The 21,131-nt window shown below is 39.3% G+C and overlaps 1 protein-coding gene across 4 annotated transcripts in view; it reads left to right on the forward strand.

Annotated features, from left to right (window-relative positions):
• Positions 1–21,131, forward strand: part of pcxb (pyruvate carboxylase b) — a 222,481-nt gene that overhangs the window by 104,400 nt on the left and 96,950 nt on the right. For all 4 annotated transcript variants that reach the window (XM_058394276.1, XM_058394274.1, XM_058394275.1 and 1 more), the window contains one exon: positions 3,274–3,456. In XM_058394276.1, the coding sequence (XP_058250259.1) occupies positions 3,274–3,456 (183 nt within the window). The remainder of the gene's footprint in view (positions 1–3,273; positions 3,457–21,131) is intronic.

Below are 21,131 nucleotides of genomic sequence, written 5' to 3' on the forward strand. Positions count from 1 at the left end.
TTGTTGCTTGGAATTCATTCCTAATATGTAATTATCAAATGAAAACAGTAATGAAATGTGATCATTCGTGTCTGTTTTTAGTTTTTGTGTTTGACTGATGGAGCTGTGAATGCAAGAGCACTCTCTTACTCCAATTAAGTCAAAAGGTCAAACATAAATTTTTTTAGCTGTCAGCCTCATTGCAGTCCACTCTGGAATAACCCTGTACCATCGGGCTTCACTTGAGCAGGGGTTTTATAATTGAAGCGTTATGCAATCCTTCTGAGATGCTCGAACTGCAAAGTGCTTCAAGGTCTTTTGGCATAATGCGCTTTCTATCTGTATATGTTCTTTTATGCTCACTCCACAAAGTCCCTCCTAGCCTTTAATGAAGATCAATATGAAGCGACCTAGATCGAGACAGTGGAAGGCTGTCAGCAGAGCGTCTGTATGTTTTTTGGGACCCTTTGTGCAGGTGTAATTGGTTTTAAATCGACAGGAGGTTGTGGAAAGTGTACCTTCTGTCCACTGGTGAGTTTTACCCAATAGCTCAAAACAGCAGGAGACCAGACGGAGAGAGACAAAGACAGTCAGAGGAGGAAGAGAGAGTAAGATCTTTGATAAAAGAGACAAAAAGGTCATATGCTGGCATGATAAAGGAATATTTCGAACCTGATTACGTGAATGACTAGGCATATTTCAGCAATAAGCATGTAGCACGGTGAGAGAAGTGTTTGAAAGAGGGCTGTGACAGAGAGTGAAAGAATAACGATGAGAAGCCTGCTACAGGATGGCAAAAGAAGAATGAATATAATTGGACCCATGCTGATTTTGCGAAGAAGGCGACATTTTATCATCATTTTTACTTTCCCATATAGGATTATGACGACCAGACAAATGATTCAAGGCATGGATAATTAGCTGAAGGATAGGCTGGATAATTGTATCACCATTGATCAATAAGGTCCATTCATCGAGCTCGTAATGAGATTGTCATCGACCGGCGATGAGGCGACCCTACAAGGGTCCACACTTTTTATTTCCTGCATTGATCTTGAAAATATTACCTTAAATAGCAGGAAGGGTCTGTGAAAGGAGTGAAAGAATAGATGCTTTAAAAAAAGATATCAATAATGTCTACTGGGAGACATGTTCCTTTGGCTTGTGGAGAATTAGAATGAAAATATTTCATAACCTTTCAGTCTGACTTTTAGCATGGCATGGTTGATGCCAGTATCATAACAATGCAAAAGCCTTTGATGAACCTGACAGCACTTTAACAAAACCTCTCTGTCTCACACAGTTTACAATTTATAGTGTTTTTCTTTTCAGCCTTATCATACTAGTACACACAGCATCTTGTGAATACGTCTGTGTGTGTGTGTGTGTGTGTGTGATTGTGTGATTGTGTGTGTGTGTGTGTGCATCACAAACACCAATGAGCAAATATACATTGTGCATTTTGACATACGTTACGTAATCCACCAAATATAAATGTATCAAACGTTAGCTACAAAATACTGCAGCTAAGAAGTATTACTGTGAATAAAAGTGTAAGGGAGCATGAGATCAGATGCTCTGGTCTGTTTGTATAGCACTTTTAACAATACAAGACATTGTCACTGAGCATTCTGAAAGAAATCCAGATGTTGATTTAGATCCTAAAGATTTAAAGATCTAAAGAGATAACTTGAAGAAACCCTGAGTGGAATGAGACTTAAAAAGGAAAATTACCCCCCCCCCTTTTATTGGGATAATAAATCATTGCTACAACTACGTACTGTGAAGTAAAACAAATGATGCTCGGAATGAATCTGTTGTGAAAAATGGTGCATTCAAGTCATGTCATATTTAGGAGTCGAATGCACATGAGCACCACCACAAAGTCGTAATTACGAGTGGGAAACTTATTTAAACTTATTTAAGTGGAATGTTTACTCATCTCAGATGCTGATTTCATTTGGTTTATGCAGCAGGTTACTGAAATACAAACAAATTACAATGTAATGTACAGTGTACAAGCGGCTTCATAACTTTATTAAAAATGTAAAAAAAAGAAAAGAAAGAAAAACACACCTGATGCGCATTCTTCGTTCTTCATTCCCAGGAAGACTTAAACACACAGAACACAGAGTCCTTAGATGAGCACAGGACAGTCTTTATGATTACAGCAGCAGTTCTTGGGTACAGATTATTAGTATCCAGTTGAGAATAGAAACTCAAGGAAGTGTGAGTCCTAGCTGTGAACGTTTTTGCAAAACTTTATGGTACCTGCTGCTATTTTGGTGGATGATAGCAAACACTAATGCTAGGTATGCTTCAAATATCACACTCATTGCCTGCAATCAATCATAAAGTGTCATTTTTGCTGTCTTGTTCTAGTGCTACAGATATTAACATGCTGATATAGTTTCTCTTTCATATATTTTTTTAGAGAGCAAATTCCTAGAGCCTATATCAGCATAGCCTGCTGACATTGACTGGCATAAATAATAAAGAATATTAGAGCTATTGCTGACTGTAAATCCTTTACTTGCATTAACATCTACTGGCAACAGTCGTGTTTTTCAACATGTTGCATACAAATGAGTCAGTCAACATGTTGCTACATCTCCAATTTCCTCTTTGCCAAGGCAGTCAGGCATTTGGAAGCAGCCGCTGCTTACACACCGACGTGGCTGCTTTTGTTTTCAGTTCTGTAAACTGAAATATCTTGTAGAGTAGCTCAAGGTGTGAATGTCTGCTCGAAAATATTAGGGCACAAAAGTACTTCTGACCATCATATAGAATTTGTAGATGCACATGTCTGTAACACTACTGACTCAGTTCTAATCACAGACTATTTTCTTTAATGTAGATAGATAGATAGATAGATAGATAGATAGATAGATAGATAGATAGATAGATAGATAGATAGAAAGCAGCAGTAAAGGAATTTTGTTTGCAAGTAAGAAATATTCCTGAACAGATTCAATAAAATCATATTAATAAAAATATAAGTAAACTAAATAACCACCAGTATTCGACAGGACAGGGTGCAATTAGTAACCAGAGATATGCAGTAAAGTATGTGAATGTTCACACTGGGGAAAGTCGTCCATCGTTGTACTATGTAGTCTGTAGTGCTATACATTGGTATACATCCTATGCAAAATTGATATGCGCATACATACATGTATAATGCATACACGAGTCTACACCCTACCCACGGACCTTAATGCTACTTCTTAGGATGCTGAAACTTTATAAATTTTGCTGAGATCACTAACTTCTCTATAAAAAAAATGTTTGCAGGTGTTCAGGAGTGCAGAAGGAATGGGCATTCGCTTAGACAGCGCATCTGCGTTCCAGGGTGCAGTTATCTCACCGCACTATGACTCTCTATTGGTCAAAGTCATCTCAAGTGGGAAAGATCTGCCAACTGCGGCGAGTAAGATGCTCCGGGCTCTGGCAGAGTTCCGCATCCGTGGAGTGAAGGTAGGCTACACCTGAACAGCCATCTGGTTTTGCCTCAGAAAGCACACTGGTGTAAAAGATTATGCTTTTGAATTATAAATAACATGCAGTACATAATCAGTGATGGTTCCCTACAGTGTCAAGAGTAGAAGTATTACAAATGTTGAAATGTCACTGGTCCTAAATTGTTGTCATGCAGCCAGCCACCAGCGCTTGTTGCTTGTTGTAGTATCTTGTTTTACAGCTATTTTCATGATGGGGGGGAAATGAAAGCCTCTGTAATATAAAAACACTGCTGCCAGAATAAGGAAACAATTTAATCCTTTCAATGTTAATCACCTCATTTGTCAGTATCCATTGTAATCAACAGAGCGGACTACGTGAGGTACAAGATGTCACATACAAAGTGAAATCAGTTTCCTGTTGTAGTCTACTCATGGAACGACTTTAATCACAGACCGTGAGCTCCATCTAATTAAACAATATCAGTGCCTCCACTTGTCCTCTAGCTGCTCTAGTGTGTTATCGCCACACACCTTCTCCTGGATGCTCATTAAAGTTGTTCTATCAAGATGCTTGTGCCTGAAATTCCTAGACCTGAAGATCACTGATGCTGAAATAAGGCTACATGGAAACAAAATAGTGGAAAGAAGGATGCTGAGAGATAGTAACTACAAGTGACATGAGGTGTTAGTGCCCATAGCAACTGTCACCAATGGACAAATCATGCTAAAGGGTTCCTTTTTTGGTCTGTGTGTGTGTGTGTGTGTGTGTGTGCACGTACATATTTAGTCCTGCCTAATAAGCGTAAACAGACGAAGGTCCCTCACAATGACGTCCACACAATCACCCGGCATTCACAATTACAACAAATCAGGCAATTTACTGAGGTTAAGGTTAGGTTTAATTGTAGATGCAGCATTAATTATTTATAGTAATAAGCTTTTCAATGGAAGGTTCCCTCAAAGATAGAAAAATGAATGTTGTGTGTGTTTGTGTGTGTGGGCAGGTGGGTGGTTGTGCAATGCAGTTCTTAGGTAATTAGCTAGTTACACAATTATTGTTTTTTTTTTTTGCAAATTTAATGTCAACTGAAATTACGCTCTTCAGGTAAATTGCAGAAGATCACCTTTAATTTGATTTATTTAAAGTTTTTATTGCACAATTGCTGAGAAGTAAACATTTTAGAAATTAGTTTAGATTTCATGCCTCTTTTTATAATCTGTTCATGCTCTACTGTACTGTAATTCACTTCCTTTTTGTTAAAAGAGCTTTTTGCCTTTAGTAACAGAAATTAATTCTCAATGGGATTTGGGTACTCACTTGTCTCATCATGATCATTCTCCATTTTGGCCCTGACAATCTTTAGTTGCTTTAGTGGTATGACTGGAGTCCTTGGGTTGAGTTAAATATAAAGCACTATCCTCTGAGGATGAAGATGGGCACTTGAAAATTGATTAATAATGGATCTTCATCAGCTTGGGATGTGGGTTTGCAAATAATAATAAGAAGGAGATTTATTTTGTCACATAGACATTACAGCACAGTGCAGTTCTTTTTTTTTTTTTTTTTGGCATATCCCAGTTTGTTAGGAAGCTGTGTTCAACCATGATACAGTGCCCTGGAACAGAGAGGGCTAGGGGCCTTGCAAAGGACCCAACAATGGCTGTATGGGGGTGCTCAGGCTTGAACCCCCAACCTTCTCATGAGTAACCCAGAGCCTTAACGTTTGAGCCACCAATCACTAAATAAGTCTGATTTCTCAATGATGGCACACCACATAGTAGAGAGGCCTAACATAACAACATGAAGTATCAACAGAGAAATGGATATTTAAGGATGTTCTATAATTGTTCTTGGTCAAGGCTGTCTTCTCTAAAGGTTCATTTAAAAATGACAAAGAACATTATCTTTACCTTCAAATCCCATGTATCTTTTGTAAAAGTTCCACTCTCCTTAACACTAGCCAGGTCAGCATTATGACACTGGTTTCAGTTTATTCCAAATAATTTATTTGGTTGGTGTTTGTATATTCTCAGTAACCAGCTGGTATTATTTAATATTTATCTACACCAATCCTAATGAACCACTTAACCAGGAGGCACCTAAATGTAGCATTTGCACAAGACGCTTAATGGATCCCATTAGTTTCTAAAACTTTGACATGAAAAATTGTTCAGGTTCAATGCACCCATGCTCAACAGGGGACTTGAAATAGCTCTTCTCCCTGCCTGGAATTAATAGAGGAAGTATTTTTGGGCCTTGGAGTAGCACCATCTATCTGCTCTGGCTAGCCTGATGACAGGGTGACCTCTGAACACCCTGAAGGCTCCAGCACATCTCCAAGGTTCTTAATAGTTGGCACCCCTTTATAAGGCAAGCACCATGTCCATAATATGATTGGATTTTAGGGGTGTGACTGAAGCCTTCCTAGTAGTATCAAGAGCTATTCCTTAAGAGTCACCATCATTTTCTTGGGTACACACATCAGTCTAAGGGGGCTTTCACACTGGCAGTCAGAAACAGCGCATGCTCTGCATGAAATATTTTTTAATGTAAAAGCTGTCATATGAACCAGGAAGCTTTAAATCCAAGACTACCTGTAGGAGGTCTGAGTTCTGATGCACTGGAACTGTGAAAGCAGCTCGTATTCAGGTCTGCACTTGTTCAGGAAGTAAAGTAACCTGTGCATGTGTTTTAGCCAATGAGGACAATCATTAGTTATCGGAACACACATGTACCACAAGTGAACAGGGAACAAAATAATTAGACACATAAGACAGATCTTAATGATGAAAGTAACAACATTGCTGCAATAACTGTGCACATGTATACACATGTATCAAGTTACACTATTTAATATATATTGTTTAAATGCACTTGTGTTGATAAGCTAGTGGCTCAGTTGAAATCGTTAATTCTGAAACTGAGAGCGTGTAGCACAGCATGAATGCTCCTTATAGCATAATGATGGATGAAGGACACAATGGTTAGAGCAGTGTCTTGGAGGTTTTTCCAACGTTCAGCTCTGGTCTGAAGCTGAGCTCATCTAACTCAAAACTACAGTAGGAGAGTGATGTTAAACTCACAGCTCCAAAAGCACTACACAGTTCTGGTCTCAACGGAATCACTCTGCCACAGTGCAAGGATTTTATTCACATTTTATTTTAGCTTCAATGGACAACAAAAATAACTACAGGAGAAATTTCTTTGGGAATGGGTAGGAGTGGGATTTGAAAAACTTGAAATCACAGTGTAAATGATCCGTTAGAGCAAAAGCAAACGTCTTTTCTTAGCATAGTCTCATGCATAGGTATAATCTAGTGTATTTTTTTTCCACTGCTCTGACTAGTTGATGTTGCCACAGTGGTGACTAGTGAATATATTAGTCCACGTAACTAGTCCATGCAACCTCTTATCCATGTTGTTTATAGCTAATGGTGATAGATAGATAGATAGATAGATAGATAGATAGATAGATAGATAGATAGATAGATAGATAGATAGATAGATAGATAGATAGATAGATAGATAGATAACATGATGTTTTAAAGTTTTTAGCTCCCAAAAAATCTTAACTTCTGTAAAAGCATAAAAGGCCATAAAGGTTCCCTGCTACTTCCTTGGCATGGCTAGGTCTTGCTTTCAGCAAAAAAGTCATTACAAGCTTGGACTTTGGTCATTAAATCTGTGGGGAATGGAAAGAGACAACCAAGATTGGGACAATGGCACATCACTCAGTTCCCTTGCCGCAGGAGGTGACTGAGTACAGCTGTGCCTGTTGATGTGTCTCCAGCTGTGTCTCTCTGACTCTACCATCCACCCATATGTGCTCGAGCTGTCCTGACCGGTGATGCTGAACCCAATGAGCAGGTACTGGACACATAAGTACAAAAGTAAGCCACCATATTTAGCCTGGTCATGTGGAAAGGAGCAAGATGTTGCATGCTGATATCTGAAGTGATTAATTACAATCTTATTCACACTTTACTAATTAGCTGTTCCTGTGTGTGTGAGTAGACAGTCATGTGTTGGGCTTGGTACTTGGGCATCTGTGGGTGAGTTCCTGAATATTTCTGTATATATTCAGCATCTATTGCTTTCTCGCACACAAACTGCTTGCGGAGGAGTGGAAGGGACTTTGAAGCTGTAATCAGGATTATGCGGTGGAACTGATGTGACCGGCTTTCTAAGAAGTGGTAGAACACAGAGGAATGAGGGAGAGAAAATGAGCCATGGTGAGAGTGAGAGAGACAGAGAGAGACACCAGGGATAAGTGGGATGATGGATAAACATGAGGGACCTCTGAAAAAAAGAACAGATCAGAAGAAATAGATCAGGTTTCCCTTGTGCGTTTGTATCCTAATACAAGGGTGAAAACGTGTATGATTTGAAAATGGGAACTTTTCTTTTACAGGATCAAAGAAAATCATTCCTCCATGCACTACCATACACATAGAAATGTGTGTATAAGTCTTCCTTGCACAGAGCGAGCATTATCCTGCTCTTCAGTAGTTCTTCTTCATCTAGCCATGTCAGATATCAGAAGGCACCTTGGAACGTGATGAGTGAGTGAGCAAGCTAGAGCAAAAGGGATGACCTTAGTGTAATCGTTGGGAATCTGATCAAAAGACCACAGTCAACACACATATAAAGGCATACAGCTGTTCTCTTTTTTTGCCTGTCTGGCCAGGCTAGCAGGATAATAAAGCGTTCTTTTTTTTTTACACTACATGTCAGAACATTGCTGTGGGCATTTCATTCCATTCAGAGCGTTAGTGAGGTCAGGCGCCGATGTTGCCCGATTAGGTCAGTCTTGCCAAGAGCACTCCAATTCCGAGCAAAGGATGTTTCATGAGCTATGGTCATGGACTCCACTCAACAAACCATTTTACTTTGTTGACACAATGAAAAAGAAAACTACTGTCTCAAAATTGCCTTACACAAAGTAAGACTAGTCTAAAATCCCATTACCTTAGAATTTAAATGAAATGTATTGCATATGTATATGAATTCCTCCAAGAGAGGTGGGTGTGACTGGATTTGACTTGATTTAATAGGATTGAAGTTGTAAGAAGAAGAAGGGCTGGTTGGTGTAGATATGTTGGCAAGTCCTCCTTCTCTTTTAAAGAAAATAAGAGAAAGAAAGGTTTCACTTTTTCATCTACTTTAGCTCATTTGTTATTATATGCCTTTTGGCTGATTTGAAAGACTAGTTGTAAGAATAAAAATCGCAACAGGATACTTGTAATTTTTTAAGCTGAAATCTGTTTATTTTTTTTCCAGCCCAGACAATAAGGTTACACAACTTCTAATTAATTTTTGTGTTGAGTGATTAGTCATAGTGAAATCCTGTAGATTTGGTCTCCATAACAAGTGATCATACTTTCTCAATCTTTTTTTTTTCTTTAAAAGACAAACTAGTAGTAAACAGGTTAGCAGTAAGAATGCGCTATTGTACCAGAGTATGAATTATACGCATAGACAAATGATGGAACCAAAAGTTTCATGCTTCTTAATCTGAATAACAGCAAGTGGAAGTGTTTACCATGCCTGCTCTTCAAAGGAAACACAGCATGAGCCCAGCAGGATGTGAAATACTGGACATGAAATATGAAAATGAAGCTGTCTGTTGTGCTGGAAGGGTCAACTTTAATAGCTTCATTGTTATGCTATATAAGTTTTACGGATTTTTCAAACTCTCCCATCCAGTATAATAACCAGCCTTAATCACAATCTTGTCCTTTATGATAAATATAACTAGAAATACACCTCAATCATGTTTTTTTTTTTTTTCTGGTGTATCCCGTTTCAGTTAGATTCAGATTTCAGCTTTAAAATTTTAAAGAACACAGCTACTGTTCTATTAAATAGCATACTCTTTTACTCCCACAAAGAAAAAAAACATTATTTATTTATTTATTTATTTATTTATTTATTTATTTGCAACATATTAGTCTGAGAATCAGAGAAGCTCTGTGCTGCCACACATAAAAGAACAAAAAAAAATCAATATCTCGTTATAATGAGAAAGCTATCAAGTTATTATATGAAATGACATGTTATTATGGGAAAGAATTGAGAGATAATGAGATAAATATTACGTTATTACGTGAAAATGGCATGAAAAGGCAGGCTGAGACAGAGGCAATTTCAGCAAAAAGTCATTCCAATTAGAGCTAGGCGAACAATCCAAAACGTTAAGAAGGATCAAAGTCAGCAGCAGGCTTCGGTCAGGAGATCTACAAACAGAATACACTGAGCAAAGTCAGAACACGAAAACAGGAAGCTAGCAAACGTCTGGTAAAAGGGATAGCAATGCACAGAATCAAACAACTTCGTAAAGGTCAGATGCACAGATCAAACTGAGTGTTTACTTTTAGAGAGTCTCTTTTATGCTCTGTAAGAGTGTGTGTGTGTGTGTGTGTGAGAGAGAGAGAGAGAAAGAGAGATTGTTTAGCTGGTTAGCGGCAGTGGGTTCTGGGGTGTTTAGCTGATTAGCAGCAGTGGGTTCTGGGGTGTTTAGCTGATTAGTGGCAGGAGGTTCTGGGGTGTTTAGCTGATTAGCAGCAGTGGGTTCTGGGGTGTTTAGCTGATTAGTGGCAGGAGGTTCTGGGGTGTTTAGCTGATTAGTGGCAGGAGGTTCTGGGGTGTTTAGCTGATTAGTGGCAGGATGTTCTGGGGTGTTTAGCTGATTAGTGGCAGGAGGTTCTGGGGTGTTTAGCTGATTAGTGGCAGGAGGTTCTGGGGTGTTTAGCTGATTAGTGGCAGGAGGTTCTGGGGTGTTTAGCTGATTAGTGGCAGGAGGTTCTGGGGTGTTTAGCTGATTAGTGGCAGGATGTTCTGGGGTGTTTAGCTGATTAGTGGCAGGAGGTTCTGGGGTGTTTAGCTGATTAGTGGCAGGAGGTTCTGGGGTGTTTAGCTGATTAGTGGCAGGAGGTTCTGGGGTGTTTAGCTGATTAGTGGCAGGAGGTTCTGGGGTGTTTAGCTGATTAGTGGCAGGAGGTTCTGGGGTGTTTAGCTGATTAGTGGCAGGAGGTTCTGGGGTGTTTAGCTGATTAGTGGCAGGAGGTTCTGGGGTGTTTAGCTGATTAGTGGCAGGAGGTTCTGGGGTGTTTAGCTGATTAGCAGCAGTGGGTTCTGGGGTGTTTAGCTGATTAGTGGCAGGAGGTTCTGGGGTGTTTAGCTGATTAGTGGCAGGAGGTTCTGGGGTGTTTAGCTGATTAGTGGCAGGAGGTTCTGGGGTGTTTAGCTGATTAGTGGCAGGAGGTTCTGGGGTGTTTAGCTGATTAGCGGCAGTGGGTTCTGGGGTGTTTAGCTGATTAGTGGCAGGAGGTTCTGGGGTGTTTAGCTGATTAGTGGCAGGAGGTTCTGGGGTGTTTAGCTGATTAGTGGCAGGAGGTTCTGGGGTGTTTAGCTGATTAGTGGCAGGGGGTTCTGGGGTGTTTAGCTGATTAGTGGCAGGAGGTTCTGGGGTGTTTAGCTGATTAGTGGCAGGAGGTTCTGGGGTGTTTAGCTGATTAGCGGCAGTGGGTTCTGGGGTGTTTAGCTGATTAGTGGCAGGAGGTTCTGGGGTGTTTAGCTGATTAGCAGCAGTGGGTTCTGGGGTGTTTAGCTGATTAGTGGCAGGAGGTTCTGGGGTGTTTAGCTGATTAGTGGCAGGAGGTTCTGGGGTGTTTAGCTGATTAGTGGCAGGAGGTTCTGGGGTGTTTAGCTGATTAGTGGCAGGAGGTTCTGGGGTGTTTAGCTGATTAGCGGCAGTGGGTTCTGGGGTGTTTAGCTGATTAGCGGCAGTGGGTTCTGGGGTGTTTAGCTGATTAGCGGCAGTGGGTTCTGGGGTGTTTAGCTGATTAGTGGCAGGAGGTTCTGGGGTGTTTAGCTGATTAGCGGCAGTGGGTTCTGGGGTGTTTAGCTGATTAGTGGCAGGAGGTTCTGGGGTGTTTAGCTGATTAGTGGCAGGAGGTTCTGGGGTGTTTAGCTGATTAGCGGCAGTGGGTTCTGGGGTGTTTAGCTGATTAGTGGCAGGAGGTTCTGGGGTGTTTAGCTGATTAGTGGCAGGAGGTTCTGGGGTGTTTAGCTGATTAGTGGCAGGAGGTTCTGGGGTGTTTAGCTGATTAGCGGCAGTGGGTTCTGGGGTGTTTAGCTGATTAGTGGCAGGAGGTTCTGGGGTGTTTAGCTGATTAGTGGCAGGAGGTTCTGGGGTGTTTAGCTGATTAGTGGCAGGAGGTTCTGGGGTGTTTAGCTGATTAGCGGCAGTGGGTTCTGGGGTGTTTAGCTGATTAGTGGCAGGAGGTTCTGGGGTGTTTAGCTGATTAGTGGCAGGAGGTTCTGGGGTGTTTAGCTGATTAGTGGCAGGAGGTTCTGGGGTGTTTAGCTGATTAGTGGCAGGAGGTTCTGGGGTGTTTAGCTGATTAGTGGCAGGAGGTTCTGGGGTGTTTAGCTGATTAGTGGCAGGAGGTTCTGGGGTGTTTAGCTGATTAGTGGCAGGAGGTTCTGGGGTGTTTAGCTGATTAGTGGCAGGAGGTTCTGGGGTGTTTAGCTGATTAGCGGCAGTGGGTTCTGGGGTGTTTAGCTGATTAGTGGCAGGAGGTTCTGGGGTGTTTAGCTGATTAGCGGCAGTGGGTTCTGGGGTGTTTAGCTGATTAGTGGCAGGAGGTTCTGGGGTGTTTAGCTGATTAGCGGCAGTGGGTTCTGGGGTGTTTAGCTGATTAGTGGCAGGAGGTTCTGGGGTGTTTAGCTGATTAGTGGCAGGAGGTTCTGGGGTGTTTAGCTGATTAGTGGCAGGAGGTTCTGGGGTGTTTAGCTGATTAGTGGCAGGAGGTTCTGGGGTGTTTAGCTGATTAGCGGCAGTGGGTTCTGGGGTGTTTAGCTGATTAGCGGCAGTGGGTTCTGGGGTGTTTAGCTGATTAGCAGCAGTGGGTTCTGGGGTGTTTAGCTGATTAGTGGCAGGAGGTTCTGGGGTGTTTAGCTGATTAGCAGCAGTGGGTTCTGGGGTGTTTAGCTGATTAGTGGCAGGAGGTTCTGGGGTGTTTAGCTGATTAGTGGCAGGAGGTTCTGGGGTGTTTAGCTGATTAGTGGCAGGAGGTTCTGGGGTGTTTAATCTGGCGTGACAATGTTCATAGGCCGAAGTGTGTTCTGTGAAGTAGTGTTCATAGACAGAGAGGACCTGACAGAAAATATCATCTTATTCTGACTCATACATTACATTTTTACAGGATAAAAACATTGTTATTTTGCCAAATTTTACGTTGCTAAGAAGAAATACCATGTAATTGCAAGGTATAGGCGTAAAGTTAGGACCTGGGTTTCTGTACATCCTGCGTGGAAGACAATCCCTGCAACTCCATGAGGATCTAAAGGTTTTAACAGAAGCCATACAGAATTTTGGGTAACAACATACCCAGCCAACTCTCTGAATGGATTTAACAGCTTTAATGGATGGAAATGGAGGGCAGGTAATTTTGGTTTTGGCAGATTAGATCTGCTATGCTGCTGCTGCTGAGCACGTACGAAGACTTGCTCTGTTAGACGTGGAGATAAGAGAACCATACTGCTGCTGCTGCTGCTGTGAAGGTTACAGTAGCAGATCTATATGATGGTGCTGGGGAGAAGGAAGGTGGAACATGCCCAGCATGTTAGTCAGGATAATAAAAGGTTACTTTTGTAACATATTTATTTTGCACATGATATTTCCTGTAATAACGTGACATTTTGTCTGAGTAACGTGATATCTGGAGAAATAATGTGACTTTTTCTTATATTAATGCGATCCTTACACATGCCAAAGTGATCTTTTTCCTATAATGACTTAATATTTTCATGTAATAATGTGATGCCTTTCTCATAGTAATAATATTCTTCTTGCAATGATGTGATATTGTTCTCATAATAATGAGATATTTTCACATAATAAAGTCATTTTGTTTGGATTCTCGTACTTCATGCGTAACAGCACAGAGCTTCCATGTAATATTTCTATTATTTTTAAATCAAACGTTAAACGAAGGGTTGCATGTCATTTACTACCAGAAATTTCCGAAGTTTTAGTTTTGTCACAATTAAGGAATTTGCTTTCAAAACTCTCTAGGCACCTGTGTTAATCTTCTGAAAATTTCAATCATGCAAATTGTTACAAAATTCTAGGTAAGATTACACAGTCATCCTGACAAAAATATTACAACGTATTCCATTTGCTTATGATCTTCCTAGCTGCATGGCTGGATTTAAACATCATTGGTAGAACAAGGCTGAACCTGATCCCTACAAAACTCCCAAATCATTATCCCTCCTCTGCCAACACCACAGTTTGCTTTAGGAATTGTGCCAAGTGATAATCTCCAAGCATCCACCAAACTAAGACTTTTCTGTCAGTCTGGATGATACATTACTTAAGAGAATGAGCTTTACAGCACTTTAGACAAGCCTTGGCACTGTGCATGCTGATTGCTGTGTGCGCTATTTAACAGCTGTGTCAGGAAATCCACACATTGGATTACGATAGGTATCTGGATAACTTCGGATATGTTTTTTTTTTTTTTTTGTAGTACGGAATAGTTGGAATGGGATGTAAATGGTTTGCATTATTAGTTTGCTAATAATGTTTATTAATTGCTAATAATGCTAATAATTAGTTTATTAGTCTGCTGGTTCATATAAATGGTTTATGCATTTATACTACATTAACATACATCTGATTGGTCAAAAGATGTTAAGATACTTTCTATAAAACAGTGGAACCTCTGTATACGAATTAAATTCGTTCTGAAGGCAAGTTCTTTTGTATTGCGAAACAAATTTTTATATAAGAAATAATGTAAATGCAGATAATCCATTCCAACCAACCAAAAATATTAGCAATATTACCAATACAAAGTGTATGTAAACTGTAAGGCTGCTTACAAACAACTGACCCAAGCCAAGCATTCCATTTCAAGGCTCCTCACAGGAAGTCGTGCCACCAAGCTTGGGCTAAAAATAGAACAGACCACCCATGACACCAATCTGTGAACAAAAAAACATGCGAAAAATCATGTAGCTTTTGAATGCATGCCGAAGGCAATGCTGGTTTCATGGGTTCACGTTTTCGCAGACAATAAAAATTCGTAAAATTCGTAAACTCGCTTTGGTTGGATTCACTTGGCTTTCCACTGACACAAACAAGTTTTGAATGGCTCCCGGGCGAACACACAACTTAGCCAGCATTCAGTTTTTATTCCTATGCAAAAAATGCTTCGTATGCCTTGCAAAATTTCAATTCTTAAGGCAAAAAGTCATAAGGGAGGGCATTCGTATGCCGAGGTTCCTCTGTAATAGCATTGATAATATTGTTTCTATAGTAACTCATTAATGGTGACTTGTATTGTAGACAAGATGTACTGTTTTCCTCTGCTGTGGAAATGAATGGCTCATATGAAAGTAGACACTCCGAGCTTTAAGAACGTATAGTATTTCTTAAGTATTTCTGTTTTTACCTAGCCTATAGGGGTAATATAATAATAAATAAATACATTTTATTTTTATTTATTTTTTCTCACACAAATGTGTATAACTTTAAAGTAAATGGTTGTAATCAAACCCATTTCTGCTCTCCGAGATGCCCCAAATGGTTGTTCATACGCATTTTATATTAGAAAGCCTTATCTTCACTAAAATTCTGTGTTAAGTTATCCCGACAGATGTAAACACATCTCACATGAGTCCTGAATCATTTTATGTCAAAGTTGCACCAGTAAAATAATATATTTCTTTATACTGATTGAAAATGTTCATTACTTTCCAGCAGAATGGAATGCCAGTGTATTGCAAAAAATTATTAATGAAGAAAAATATACAGTTGTTGATAAGGTGAAGGTTTCTGTTAGGAAATGTTTATTTAACATTTATGGAAGAAGTCATTTTTGTCAGCACTTTCTAACTGTCATTAAGTTTCCTGACACAGGAAACTTTTTCAGTTTGGAGTTAGTGTGAATCCCGACACCGCTACAGCCATCTGCGAGAGGAAAATTGGCCGTGCTGTCTGGGTAGGAGAGATGGCACATTCTCACAGCCAATTGCGGGTGTCAATGAACTTATGCATGCAGAAGAGGGCAGATATAGTGCTTTCCTCTGAGCAAGTTACACTTCCCAGTTCAAAAAAGATGCAGTTGGCTGGCTTGACGTGTCCCAGAGGACACACGTGCTAGCACCACCCTCCCCAGTTGGCAGATGTCGCGTAATAGAGGTAGAGCTGGCTAGTGGAGAAAATGTGGAAGCGACCATGAAGGTGTAGATGGCATGTAATTAGAACCTCATTCATGCCTGCACACACCTTATAGAAGGAAACGATGAACAGATTGCAGAATTAATGTGATTTTTTTTTCTTCTTCTTATGCAAGACTATGTGCACAAGTGGCCACTATAAAAACATGTCAAACAGCTTTGTGTCTTTCTAATAAGAGTGAATGTTATGTAATCAGTTGATGTCTCTGACTATCGGAAATGATTATTTTCTCTGGTCAGCTAATATTGTCTTCTATATAGTGTTACTACTGTTTCTTTAAGTCATTTAGAAATCATAAATCACCTAGATTAGGCTCTCTCCACTGTAGTTACAGAGCACTCTGCAGCCGTGCTCATGTGATCGAGTTCATTCAGTGGTTAACATTCTGCAAGACTCATTTGGGAGCCTCTGTAAATCCATAGCTTTCCATTTTTCATCATTGCTTGCTGGACCTCTTCCACACATATTTTTTTTCTTCTCGGATGTCTATGTGGATAATTGGATATTGTGATCAAAATGAATTTTAAACATGAGAAATGTTAAATGAAGGGCGTAGGAGTTATTTTAGATCAGATACACAGTGTGTGTCTGGTATGGTGTAGCTGGGTGGGGAAGTTATTACTATTCATTTATACTTCTAATTCTGTTAAATGGGGTCATCTCAAGTTATATATGTTGCCTCACACCTCCAGGGTTTGGGGCATGATTGCTGTCTCTGCTCTGTGTGGAGTTAATGTCCTTCACCCTCATAGGGGGTTTCTTCTGGGTACTCCTGTTTCATCCTACAGTTTAATGATGTGTTATAGGCTGATTGGCATCGAGTATATGAATAGGTGTGTGTGTGTGTGATTGTGCCCTGTGATAGACTGGCATCCTGGCCAGCCTTGTGCCCTGACTCTCTTGGAATAGCCTGAAGGTTCCCTGTAATCCTGTAGGATAAGCAGTATAGAGGATAGAGGGATGGATAGACGGATAATGATAACAATAAGAAAATTTTGTTGACTGCTATCTGAAGAAAATTTAATTTAGATGAATTAATAAATTAATAAATTAATTGAAATCGTTTTTTAATTCATTTTTAATGAGAGAGACGGCATATTTATGCTTGTTTTATCATCCATGGCATGGATTTATTGAGCTTATTTTCTGTGCCATCTCACAGAAACATGTATATGATATGTAGATATAATGTCTAGATATGGGTGATGCGGTAAAATGAACATGTGTGAATTAAACAAACAAATAAACAAACAAAACGAATTCTCTGAAACTTCTCAATCTCGTCCATTTCTCCGTCTTTGCCTTTTGTTTTTGTCTCGGTGGATCATTGTTCTGCGACGTTATTTGCCTCGATGAGGTCAGAGGCAGAAACAGGCTGCAGCTGTAGCAGTGTTGATTGTTTTTACTTCCATTTTGCTATGGCTGATTGAATTGATTGCTTTTGTTGACACACTTGTTAATTGTCATGAATGCAGCACTTAATTGAAACACTAGAAATAGAACTTTTTGTGTCGCCTTTCATTTTCCTCTCCGCTTCATCTCGCAAAAAAAAACCCCCTCCCTTGCAAAAACCTTTCTTTGTACACTTTGATGCCCTTCTATTTCACCCCTTTAAAGTGCCCCTCCATTTTCATCCTCCATCTACTCAGTGCTCCATTTGTCCGTTTCTTTAACTTGTATTGATTAAAGTCCTTTCTGCATTCAGCCAACACTATTGTCACCAAATGAAACAAACTCTTCAGGCATCAGGCCCAGTTCTATTTATTTCCTTTTATTTATTTATCCTGACGAGACTGCTAAGTGCCTCTCTATCAAACTGTATGCCATTATTACCACCAGCAAATTATGCAGTTGTGGCTCAAATTGCTGAAAGCCAGCATAAACAAGCCATTAGCAGAAGACAGGCATGTCGAATGGGTTTGTTGTTAAGCGGATGATTCTGATTAAATATGTAAAAGGGTTGTTTCATGTCCAACACCTCTCTTATAGCTTTTGTGTTTAGAATATAATCATATAAGCTCTCTTCTTTATATATATGTATATATATATATATATATATGTATATATATATATATATATATATATATATATATATATATATATATATATATATATATACCATATTTTCAAGTTCCCGTGGCTACTACAGTTAGATTTGCTGCAGTGTTCAGCACTTGTTTTTTGATGATTAGCATGCATGCCATACAGCTCAACCATGGAAACAGTAGATTTTCTGGATTAGCACTAGCTAGTGTCTCTGGTGGGGAGTTAGCGCAGCAGGAGAGCTGACAGGAGCAGGCCAAGTTCTTGGATGGACTGATGGAGCCCTGCAAGCATGGCAACAGAGTCAGACAGCAGGAGAAAGCAAGGCAGGGGGGAAACTGAAACTAGATGTACCATCGCCAGGGGCAGCCCACGGTTCATGGAAGTCAAAATATGGGAGCGGGTTTGAGGTAAAGTTGCAAAATGTATACAGAAATAATATCTATGAAAGAGGCTAAATAAATATGACTGTATGTTTAATAAGATAAGAAAACAATGGTTGGATGACCTAAAGACTGGCGCCAATGAGAAAGTAGTTATGGAGCTCTCACTGCTGGCTTTTGTTAACTGGAGACACTGTTTTATGAGTAATGAAGGGAAAAGAGTGAATAAAATGTAAAAATGACACTTGACATGTAAAATTTTACACCACAGTGACAAGAAATTATGCAAATGGAATGAGTAAGTATCTATGTAGGTTATCCGAAATTCAGTATTACAGTTTAATTGCTACTCTTCCTCCGTTAGTTGGTACTTTGCCTTTAACTTATACTACACTGTAATAATGATTTATTTATTTCTAAAATTGTTCAACTGATATCCATGAATCACCAAATTCATCCATTTGTTGTTAAAGTCAGTCACTGATTTTGCTGACACACACTCATCCCATATGAGAGTGGTCATGTTTATTACATGGACTGCATCCAAAGCTGATTAGTTTAACTATCATCAGTCATCAGTCAGAATGGAGTGTTGCCTCCTGACAGCTCCAGGGTCACCAGTTCAATCCCGATCCAGCATTACTGTCTGTTGCACATTCTCCACAGTCTTCCCTCTGGTTTATTCAGTTTCATAACATCAGTAGGTAGACTGGATACTGTAAAATAAGCCTGCATTTAAACAAGTGTGGGAATGTGTGTGGAGCCCCATCAAGGGTATATTCCACCTGACCCCCAGTGTTCCCAGGATAGGCTCTGGATCCACCACTACTCTGAGTTGGATTAAACAGTTGAATGAATAAATATCAGACATGAATAATGCTTACATTATACTGCATAATAGTGTCATTTCAGCGAGTGCTTTGAAAAGTGTGTGAGCAGGTTCATGAAACTATTATGGTGAAAACTGATAGTGGCATATTGAATAAGACGAATAAAATTTTTGACAGTTCATTGTTTCTCATTGATTTCCACTGGAGGACCCAAGAGATACTGGCAATAATATCCAAAAACTAATATATGGCAATAAGAGTTATAAAGACAATCACCAGTCTTCGAGTCATTCAATTTGAGCTGCGTCTGTTTCTGTAGAGAAATCTCATATTAATTCCACAGTAAAGACTTTCCTGTTCATGTGTGTTAAAAGATAAGTAGTCATCTACCCAGTTGCCCAGGGCTTTATAAGATGGGACACTCAACAGATGATCATTTAGAGAATAGAGGGTTACGCTGTCTTAGTTACGGCATTTGCCAGATGTCCTCTGCCATGGAAGCTGTTTGAAATCCTGTGAGGGCTTTTGAATTAAGTTAAAATTGTTCCGGATTGCTAGGGGCACAGAGCAGCCGTGAGAATAAATTAACTTTAACAGAATTTTAGATAGAAACAAATGTGTGATATTGGCTGATAATATTTTCTTCTGCTAGAATTGCTATTTCACCAAATCATTAACACAAACCATCTGATATACTTCACATATAACTCCTGTAACAATAATCTTCTTGAGCACATGTGTCCACAGGCTTAACTGACCTGCTTCTATCATATGGGTTAATGAGAGAATAATGAAATAAATGCCTTCATAAATGAGCTTGCACCTGGTTGTGATAATGTTATTCCTCGGCAATGACAACTGAATGAAATGACTGAATGAAGAGAATGTATTATTGTGTAAAAAGAAAGGCACCTAGTGTGTTTACTTTGTGGATTTTGGCTAGCAATTTTATATATGTGTGTATTTTTTTTTGTATTTTTTTTTTTTTTTTAGAAAATTAAAAAAAACAACAAGAAGACTGTGGCAAGATTTCATTTTCTGTCTTTGGTCCCAGTGTATATCCTCAGCAAAGGCTCTGGGGAAAGATATTGAAAATCCACTCTAAGCATTAGGGTTTTTTTTAATGCCTTATTTGTGCATAAATTCAAGTTACTGTCCTAATAGTCTCCACAGACCAAGATTAGATATATTGTTGTCATGACAACTGCAGTAGTTTAGGGATATATTAAGTAAGGGATAATGTAGTCACCTGGCCATTAGCACAAAATAATCATCACATGGATCAGAATACAGATTTATATTTAGAAACCTGATTCGATTATTCCATTATTCCATTGAGCATCATATATATATATATATATATATATATATATATATATATATATATATATATATATATATATATATATATATATGAGATAACATATGAAGGTTCTGCTGATCACTGTAGCACATCAAACAACACATCCAAACAAATTGTCACCTGACTGAAACTGCACTGACTGTCCAGCATAGTTGAGTGGCGTTATGCGTTACTATGCTGACAGTGAAACCAGTGTTAATTGTTCAGTTGGTGTTTGCAGCCAGCATGGCAGTCTGGATTTAGGAAGAACAACAGATGTGTTCCATAACGGCCACCACTGCATGGTATTATCTGTGCTAATTAAGCACTCAGAGACAAAGAAAATCTGTGGCAGCTGGCTTCTATTCTGTTATGTGAGGTATCTGAGCAACCACGCCATATTCATATACAATTTATCATACCGGTGCACACTGCATCCACTTTATAGGCAGCATGAAGACTTCTGAACAAAGTTATATGTAGGCAGAAAGTTTCATTCATTTTTTTTTTCTTTAGTTATTGCATAAACTTTAGTTACAACACTTGTTTGCTTCAAGAGAAATAACATGCACTCTACTTTTTTAATAATCAGAATTTTAATATCTGTTTTATAACAATGGATTAATTTAAAACATATTTCGTTTAATAGCTGTAACATTTGTTTGAGCCAGAGGCAGTTGGATGGCCATTACTAGGACAGGAAAGGAATTAAGGTATTCATAAATCCAAATAGTCAAGAGGTCAAACTCAGAAACCATTAGAAACAAAAACCTGGGGAAACTTAAAAAAACAGAACCACGGTAACAAGGGCTAAAGAATGCTCATACGAGATTTCACTC

This window comes from Hemibagrus wyckioides, linkage group LG07 (genome assembly GCF_019097595.1).
Source record: "Hemibagrus wyckioides isolate EC202008001 linkage group LG07, SWU_Hwy_1.0, whole genome shotgun sequence".
In the NCBI taxonomy this organism is placed as follows: Eukaryota; Metazoa; Chordata; class Actinopteri; order Siluriformes; family Bagridae; genus Hemibagrus; species Hemibagrus wyckioides.